The sequence below is a fragment of the Rhinopithecus bieti genome, unplaced genomic scaffold (assembly GCF_001698545.2).
Source record: "Rhinopithecus bieti isolate Rb0 unplaced genomic scaffold, ASM169854v2 scaffold_4544, whole genome shotgun sequence".
Lineage (NCBI taxonomy): Eukaryota > Metazoa > Chordata > Mammalia > Primates > Cercopithecidae > Rhinopithecus > Rhinopithecus bieti.
This window is the reverse complement of record NW_016804383.1, coordinates 394,379-404,010: the sequence shown is the minus strand read 5'-3', so window position 1 is coordinate 404,010 and position 9,632 is coordinate 394,379. Positions and strand designations below refer to the sequence as shown.

Below are 9,632 nucleotides of genomic sequence, written 5' to 3'. Positions count from 1 at the left end.
AAAAAAAAAAAAAAATTTGCAGAGCAAACCAGGATATCCTCTGTTCTCATTTGTTCTAGATTTCAAAAGAAAGTCCTTTCTTTGGGGAAAAGAGAAAGGAAAAGGAGTTTATAAAGGGAAAGAAAACATTCATAAGACAAGAAGTGTGCCCACTTGCATATACCGTTGTAGAAAACCGTTCAGTGTTGTTGAAGAAAAGCTCTTCATATTAATATGCAGTCCAGGTGCAGTGGCTCACACTTACAATCTCAGCACTTTGGGAGGCTGAGATAGGAAGATTACTTGAGGCCAGGAGTTTCAAACCAGCCTGGGGAACATAGTGAGACTCTGTCTCCACAAAATTTCTTTTTTAATTAGCCAGGCATGGTGATGTGCACCTGTAGTCTTAGCTACTGAAGAAGCTAAGCCAGAAGAATCACTTGAGCCCAGGAGTTCAAGGCTGCAGTGAGCTATGATCATACCACTGCACTCTTAACACTTGCACAGAGCAAGACCCTATCTCTTAAAAAAAAGTGTGTGTGTATATGCATATATACATATATATACATGCAAATGTATCTTTATAATTCAAATTGCTTCAAAAAGATGTTGCACTTTATGATACTGAGAACAGTGAGAAGTAAATAAAATAGAGTGTAGGAGGAGGAATAATTTTAAAGCAGCCATCTGAGAACTTCTGTGACAACAGATCAGGCAAAATAAAATGTGAAAGTAATTTTATAGGCCGGGCGCGGTGGCTCATGCCTGTAATCCCAGCAGTTTGGGTAGCTGAGGTGGTTGGATCACTTGAGGTCAGGAGTTTGAGACCAGCCTGGTCAACATGGTAAAACCTTGTCTCTACTGAAAATACAAAAAATTACGCCAGGCGCGGTGGCTCAAGCCTGTAATCCCAGCACTTTAGGAGGCCGAGACGGGCGGATCACAAGGTCAGGAGATCGAGACCATCCTGGCTAACACTGTGAAACCCCGTCTCTACTAAAAAAAATACAAAAAACTAGCCGGGCGAGGTGGCGGGCGCCTGTAGTCCCAGCTACTCCGGAGGCTGAGGCAGGAGAATGGCGTAAACCCGGGAGGCGGAGCTTGCAGTGAGCCGAGATCCGGCCACAGCACTCCAGCCCGGGCGACAGAGCAAGACTCCGTCTCAAAAAAAAAAAAAAAATTAACCAAGCACAGTGGCATGTGCCTGTAATCCTAGCTGCTGGGGAGGCTGAGGCAGGAGAATCACTTGAACCCGGGAGGCGGAGGTTGCAATGAGCCGAGATCTCGCCACTGCACTCCAGCCTGTGTGACAGAATGAGACCCTGTCTTTAAAAAAAAAAAAAAAAAAGTAATTTTATGAACTATTGTGCACAATTCAATATATTCATAATTAATTAAATGATATTTGTGTTGGTTTTAACTTTTATTCAGTGGCTATTTATTGGGAGCCTACTGTGTGCTGGGCACTAGAAATACAGCAGTAAACAAGACTAACCAAGTCCCTGGTAGGATTCAGGTTCTGTTGAGGGGAGATACACAATAAAAATGAATTTAAGATAACAATAAATACTATGGAGAAATATACAGAACAGTGGAATAGTATTAGCTGGCAATAAAGGTTGTTGATTACTTTCGTTTAAAGAGGCCAGGGAAAGCCTTTCTGAAAAAATTGAGCTGAGACCTAAATAACAAGAAAGAATTGTCCTTCAAAAATGGAGGGAATGCATCTTATAGGCAGAGGAATAGCAAACATAAAGGTCTTGAGGTAATAATGAGCGTGGTTTTTTGATTTCTGTATTTTGGTTTTTCTTTGAGATGGTGTCTTGCTCTGTCCCCCAGGCTGCAGTGCAGTGGCATATTCTTGGCTCACTGCAAACTCTGCCTCCTAGGTTCAAGCGATTCTCTTGCCTTGACCTCCCAAGTAGCTGGGATTACAGGTGCACATGCTACCACACCTGAGTAGTTTTTATTTTTAGTACACATGGGGTTTTACCATGTTGACCAGGCTGGTCTCAAACTCCTGAACTTAAGTGATCCACCCACCTCAGCCTCCCAAAGTGCTGGGATTACAGGTGTGAACCACCATGCTCAGCCAGAGCTTGGTTTATTTTTTTTAAAATAGGCCAATGTTGGCTGTGTGTGGTGGCTCACGCCTGTAATCCTGGCACTTTGGGAGGCCAAGACAGGCAAATCACTTGAGGTCAGGAGTTCAAGACCAGCCTGGCCAACATGGTGAAACCCCATCTCTACTAAAAATAAGAAAAACTAGCCCAGCGTGGTGGCATGTGCCTGTAATCCCAGCACCTGTAAGCCCAGCTACTCCAGAGGCTGAGGCAGGAGAATCACTTGAACCGAAAGGTGGGGGTTACAGTGAGCCGAGATCACACCACTGCACTCCAGCCTGAACGACAGCGAGACTCCCATCTCAGGAAATAAGAATAAAAAGGGTCGGACGCAGTAGCTCACACCTGTAATCCCAGCACTCTGGGAGGCTAAGGCAGGCGGATCGCCTGAGGTCAGGAGTTCGAGACCAGCCTGGCCAACATGGCAAAACCCTATCTCTACTAAAAAATGCAAAAATTAGCTGGGCATGGCTGGGTGCGGTGGCTCATGCCTATAATCCCAGCACTTTGGGAGGCCAAGGTGGACAGATCACCTGAGGTCGGGAGTTCAAGACCACCCTGACCAACATGGAGAAACCCTGTCTCTACTAAAAATACAAAAATTAGACTGGCATCGTGGCGCATGCCTTTAAACCCAGCGCAGGAGGCTGAGACAAGAGAATCATATGAACCTGGGAGGTGGAAGTTGTGGTGAGCTGAGATCGCACCATTGCACTCCAGCCTGGGCAACAAGAGTGAAACTCTGTCTCAAAAAAAGAAAAAAATTAGCTGGGCATGGTGGCATGTGCCTGTAATCCCACCTACTTGGGAGGCTGGAGCAGGAGAATCGCTTGAACCCAGGAGGCGGAGATTACAGTGAGCCAAGATTGCGCCACTGCACTCCAGCCTGGGCCACAGAGCAAGTCTCCATCTCAAAAAAAATAAATAATAATAATAATAAAAGATAGGCCAGTGTAGCTGGAGTAATTGGCAAATTATGTGGAGGCAGAGATTAGACAAGGAATGGGAGAAGGTCATAGATAAGGGCCAGATCACATAGTATTTGGTGGTAAGGAATTCAGATTTTATCCTTGTGGTAATTGGTGGTGTGGAGATGGTTAAAACCAAGGTTGGTTTGGGATGTGTTTGAAGAGAGGACTTGCTAATGGATTAAAATTGGAGGATAAGGTAAAGAGAAATTGAAGGAGTGACACTTGGGTTTTGGCTTGAACAATAGATCTTGTTAGTAATATTAAATTAGATAAAGAAGGCATGGTAGGAAATATGGGGGAGTGGGAAGAGCAGGAAGCAGGAGTGGAATCAGGAACTCTGTTTTAGATGCGAGAATTTGTTGTTGTTGTTGTTGTTGTTGTTGTTGTTGTTGTTGTTGTTTTTGAGACAGAGTCTCGTTCTGTTGCCCAGGCTAGAGTACATGGAGTGCAGTGGCACGATCTCAGCTCACTGCAGCCTCCACCTCCCAGTTCAAGTGATTTTCCTTCCTCAGCCTCCCGAGTAGTTGGGATTACAGGCACCTGCCACAACGCCTGGCTAATATTTGTATTTTTAGTAGAGATGGGGTTTCACCATGTTGGCCAGGCTGAGGCTGGTCTTGAACTCCTGACCTCAGGTGATCCACCCACCTTGGCCTCCCAAAGTGCTGGGATTACAGGTATGAGCCACTGTGCCTGGCCAGATGCCTGAATTTTGAGATGTGTACTAGACATCTGGATAGAGAAGTTAAGTAGGCAGTTGGACACATGGTATGAAGCTCAGGAGTACAAGGAGGACTATAAACATGGGAGTCTTCTAACAAATTTATCACTAGACTCCTCATTCAAGTAACTAGGAAATGTCAGATATTCTTCCCCTAGTAATAGCCGGTGGTTATACTCTTGCCTTTATTTTTCTTCACAATACTCTTGGCAACACATAAGGCCTTCCCTACAATGTGAGTTTCAGTCAGACTTGTTTCTGAGCATTCTTCCTCAAATTTCTCCCCAGTCTCATTATTCTTTATTCTCATGTCCATGACTAGTCATAATAGTGATTATGAAAAACCTCTAACTTTCTTTAGTGTATTGAATGTATATTTTATCATTTTGGTTGTGTTAACTGTGTAAATCAGTGGAAATCTGAAAAGCCTTTATTTCCTTAGATGATATTATGCAATTGATTTAGGAGATAGGGAATTTTTCATTTACCTTTATAACAGCACAATATTAGCAGTTTAATCTAAATGCTAAGTGAATGTTTTGGGAGGAGATAGATGTTGAAAATCAAAATACATTAAGTCCCAAGTGAGGTGAAAAGCTGACTGTTAATTTCTGCACACAAAGATTTGCTTCAGTGAATTGATTTCAACAGCTGAGATACTGATCATTTCACCTGGTCTACCAAAAAGAATGATTTTACTTTCTTTTTTGTCAAATCTCTACCCAGCAATTCTTTTTCTTTCTTTTGTTTGTTTGTTTTTAGCCAGGTCTCACTTTGTCACCCAGGTGGGAGTGTCGTGGTATGATCATAGTTCACTGCAGCCTCCAACTCCCGGGCTCAGGTGACCCTCCAGCTTCAGCTTTTCAAGAAATTGGGACTACAGGCACATGTAACTATGCCTGACTGAAATTCTGTATATCTTTTTTGTAGAGAAGGGATCTCACTGTGTTGCCCAGGTGGGTCTCAAGCTCCTGGTCTCAAGCCGTCCTCTTGCCTCAGCCTCCCAAAGTGCTAGCGTTATAGGTGTGAGCCATTGGTGCCCAGCTACTGCCTGCCTGGCAATTCTGAATGCCTTAATTTTTTTTGTTTGTTTGTTTTTTTTTGTTTGTTTGTTTGTTTTGAGACAGAGTTTCACTCTGTCGCCCCAGCTGGAGTGCAGTGGCATGATCTTGGCTCACTGCAACCTCCGCCTCCCGGTTTCAAGCAATTCTCACACCTCAGCCTCCCAAGTAGCTAGGAAGTAACTGGGACTACAGGCGCACACCACCACGCCCAGCTAATTTTTGTATTTTTTTAACTTTATTTTTAATTTTTTGAGATGGAGTCTTGCTCTGTCACCCAGGCTGGAGTGCAGTGGCACCATCTCGACTCACTGCAACCTCCATCTCCTGGGTTCAAAAGATTCTCCTGCCTCAGCCTCCCAAGTAGCTGGGATTACAGGCGCCTGCCACCACACCCAACTACTTTTTTGTATTTTTAGTAGATATGCGGTTTCACCATGTTGGTCAGACTGGTTTTGAACTCCTGACCTCAAGTAATCCACCCACCTCAGCCTCCCAAAGTGCTAGGATTACAGGCGTGAGCTGCTGCGCCCAACCTTGTGGTTTTTTTGTTTTTTTTTTGTTTTTTGTTTTTTAGTAAAGCGGGGTTTCACCATGTTGGCTAGGCTGCTCTCAAATACCTGACCTCAAATGATCCAACCACCTCGGCCTCCCAAAGTGCTGGTATTACAGACGTGAGCCACTGTGCCCGGCCTGAATGCCTTAAACATGACGTGTCTGCTCCACTTCTATTGAAGGAAGCTTCTCTTTCTCTGGTCCTGATGGTTTGTGTTTGGTTTCCTTCAGCATGATTTTGAAGTCAGAGGAGATGTGGTCAATGGAAGAAACCACCAAGGTCCAAAGCGAGCAAGAGAATCCCCGGACAGAAAGGTAAAGCTCCCTCCCTCAAGTTGACAAAAATCTCACCACACCACTCTGTATTCCAGTCCCCTTTACAGAGATGGGCCACTTCATCTTGTAAGACTTACTACATACATACACACTGCTAGATACTTTCACACAGTTTCTTTTTTCACTCTTCCATTCCAACCACATAAATAAGTATTGTCTCTACTTTATGAATGATAGAACTAAGATATTTAGAGAGGTTGTGTAATTTGGATTCCCGTCTGGGGTTCAGATCTCAGCTGATAAGTGGAAGAGCTGAGATTTTAAGCAGATGGGAATCTAAAGCCTTTGCTCTTTTCACTTCACTGGGGCATCTTTCTCTCTCTCTCTCCTTTTTTTTTTTTTTTTTTTCCGAGACGGAGTCTCACTCTGTCACCCACGCTGGAGTGTAGTGGTGCGATCTCAGCTCACTGAAAACTCCGCTTCCCAGATTCAAGCGATTGTTCTGCCTCAGCCTCTCAAGTAGCTGGGATTATAGGCATCGCCACCACACTGGGCTCATTTTTTGTACTGTTACTAGAGACAGGGTTTCACTGTGTTGGCCAGGCTGGTCTCGAACTCCAGATCTCAGGTGATCCCCCCAACTCAGCCTCCCAAAGTGCTAGGATTATAGGCGTGAGCCATCACGCCCAGCCTAGAGTGTCTTTCTCTAAAGCAGTGTGGTAAATGCTGTGAGCAGGCCATACACAGTGCTGTCTGTGGAAACATAGAAGAGGAAGTGATTAATAACAGCTATTTTTTTTTTTTCAGACGAAATCTCATTCTGTTGCCCAGGCTTGAGTGCAGCGGCACAATCTCAGCTCACTGCAACCTCTGCCGCCTAGGTTCAACCAATTCTCCTGCCTCAGCCTCCCAAGTAGACAGGTGCCTGTCTCTGCACCCAGCTAATTTTTATAGTTTTTAGTAGAGACAGGGTTTAACTATCTTGCCCAGGCTGGTCTTGAACCCCTGACCTTGTGATCCACCTGCCTTGGCCTCCCCAAGTGCTGGGATTACAGGCATGAGCCACCGTGCCTGGCTAATAACAACTAAAATTTATACACTGTTCACTAGGCCAGGCACAGTGGCTCATTCGTGTTAGTTATCCCAGCACTTTGGGAGACTGAGGCAGGCAGATCGCTTGAGCCAAGGAGTTCGATACTAGCCTGGGCAACATGGCAAAACCCCATCTCTACCAAAAAAAAATATACAAAAATTAGCCAGACGTGGTGGCATATACCTGTAGTTCCAGCTACTTAGAAGGGTGAGTTGAGAGTATCTCTTGAGCCCAAGAGGTGGGGGTTGCAGTAAACTGAGATTGCGCCACTACACTCCAGCCTGGACGACAGAGAGAAGGTCTCAAAAAAAAAAAGATCACTTTTTTTTTTTTTTTTTTCTTTTTTTTTGAGACGGAGTCTCGCTCTGTCACCCAGGCTGGAGTGTAGTGGCTGGATCCTGGCTCACTGCAAGCTCCGTCTCCCGGGTTCACGCCATTCTCCTGCCTCAGCCTCCCGAGTAGCTGGGACTACAGGCGCCCGCCACCTCGCCCGGCTAGTTTTTTGTATTTTTTAGTAGAGACGGGGTTTCACCATGTTAGTCAGGATGGGTCTCGATCTCCTGACCTTGTGATCCGCCCGTCTCGGCCTCCCGAAGTGCTGGGATTACAGGCTTGAGCCACCGCGCCCGGCCCAAAAAGATCACTTTATGCCAGGGGCTGCTGTAAAGGCCCAACCATGTTTTAAGTAATTAACAATTTTATGACAACTCTATGAGCTATGTACTGTAATTATGCCTATATTACAGATGTGAAAATTGAGGTTCAGAGAGGTTGAATAAGTTGCACAAAGTCACACAGCTAGTAAGTGATGGAACTAGAAGTGGAACTCAGGAAGTCTAGCTCCAAGTTAAACTCTTTGTTAATTTATTTTTCGGGCCAGAGTCTTGCTCCGTCACCCAGGCTGGAGTGCAGTGCCGCTATCTCTGCTCACTGAACTTGGGAGGAACTTTTACTTCCCAAGTTCAAGCAATTCTTGTGCCTTGGTCTCCCAAGTAGCTAGGATTACAGGCATGTGCCACCACACCTAGCTAATTTTTTGTCTCATTCTGTTGGCCAGTCTGGAGTGCAGTGACACAATCTCAACTCACTGCAGCCTCCAGCTCGCAGGTTCAAATGATTCTTATGCCTTAGCCTCCCAAATAGCTGGGATGACAGGCACTTGCCACCACACCCAGATAATTTTTTGTATTTTTAGTAGAAACAGGGTTTCAACATGTTGGCCAGGCTGGTCTCAAATTCCTGACCTCAGATGATCTGCCCGCCTCAGACTCCCAAAGTGCTGGGATTACAGGGGTGAGCCACCATTCCCAGCCTTAATTTTTATTTTTTATTTTATTTTATTTTTTCTTATTTTTATTTTTTTTTTTGAGGAGGAGTCTTGCTCTGTTGCCCGGACTGGAGTGCAGTGGCCAGATCTCAGCTCACTGCAAGCTCCGCCTCCTGGGTTTACGCCATTCTCCTTCCTCAGCCTCCCCAGTAGCTGGGACTACAGGTGCCCGCCACCTCGCCCGGCTAGTTTTGTATTTTAGTAGAGACGGGGTTTCACCGTGTTAGCCAGGATGGTCTCGATCTCCTGACCTCGTGATCCGCCCGTCTCGGCCTCCCAAAGTGCTGGGATTACAGGCTTGAGCCACTGCACCTGGCCTCCAAGTCTAAACTCTTAATACCATAGTTTGTTGAAAAGTTATTGAAGGCTTCACAGAGGGAAAAAAAAATGGAACATTCTAACAACTTTGCAGATGAGACCCAAGAAGACTCAATGACTTTCTCCAGATCATATTGTAGCAGATGACATAGTCAGAACTGTGACTTCCTCTCAGGGAGAACTCTGTGCAAGATTTCACACCTACCTGTCAGGCCTGAGCTGGCTGCTTTCTCAGCTCCCTAAGTGCTATGTTCCCAGTTTGCTTTTCTTTCTTTTTCAAGTGTGCACTGCTAGCCATTTCAGAACATCCCAGGCCGGTCACAGTGGCTCATGCCTCTAATCCCAGCACTTTGGGAGCCCAAGGCGGGCGGATCACCTGAGGTCAGGAGTTCGAGACCAGCCTGGCCAACATTGTGAAACCCCATCTCTACTAAAAATACAAAAATCAGCTGGGTGTGGTGGCAGGCGCGTGTAATCCCAGCTCGGGATTACTTGGGAGGCTAAGGCTGGAGAATCGGTTGAACCTGGGAGGCAGAGGTTGCAGTGAGCCAAGATTGCGCCACTGTACTCTAGCCTGAGGACAAGAGGGAGACTTCATCTCAAAAAAAAAAAAAAATCCCAGCTGGGTGCAGCGGCTCACGCCTGTAATCCCAGCACTTTAGGAGGCCAAGGCAGGAGGATCACTTGAGCCCGGGAGTTCAAGACTAGCCTGGGCAACATAGTAAGACTCTGTCTCTACAAAAAAATTTTAAAATTAATTGGGTGTTGTAGCGCACTCCTGTATTCCCGTTACTCAGGAGACTGAGGTGAGAAGAATGCTTAAGCCTGGGAGATCGAGGCTGCAGTGAGCCTTGATGGTGCTACTGCACTCCAGCCTAGCCAATATTGTGAGACCTTGTCTCAAAACAAAACAAAACATGGCCGGGCGCGGTGGCTCAAGCCTGTAATCCCAGCACTTTGGGAGGCCGAGACGGGCGGATCACAAGGTCAGGAGATCGAGAGCATCCTGGCTAATACGGTGAAACCCCGTCTCTACTAAAAAATACAAAAAACTAGCCGGGCGACGAGGCGGGCGCCTGTAGTCCCAGCTACATGGGAGGCGGAGGCAGGAGAATGGCGTAAACCCGGGAGGCGGAGCTTGCAGTGAGCTGAGATCCGGCCACCGCACTCCAGCCTGGGCGACAGAGCCAGACTCCGTCTCAAAAAAA

The 9,632-nt window shown here is 46.1% G+C and overlaps 1 protein-coding gene across 1 annotated transcript in view; it reads left to right on the top strand.

The window, feature by feature from the left end:
• Window positions 1-9,632, top strand: part of BRCA1 (BRCA1 DNA repair associated) — a 92,796-nt gene that overhangs the window by 71,323 nt on the left and 11,841 nt on the right. Inside the window, exon 18 of the mRNA XM_017867636.1 lies at window positions 5,642-5,725. Coding sequence (XP_017723125.1) covers window positions 5,642-5,725 — 84 coding nt within the window. The remainder of the gene's footprint in view (window positions 1-5,641; window positions 5,726-9,632) is intronic.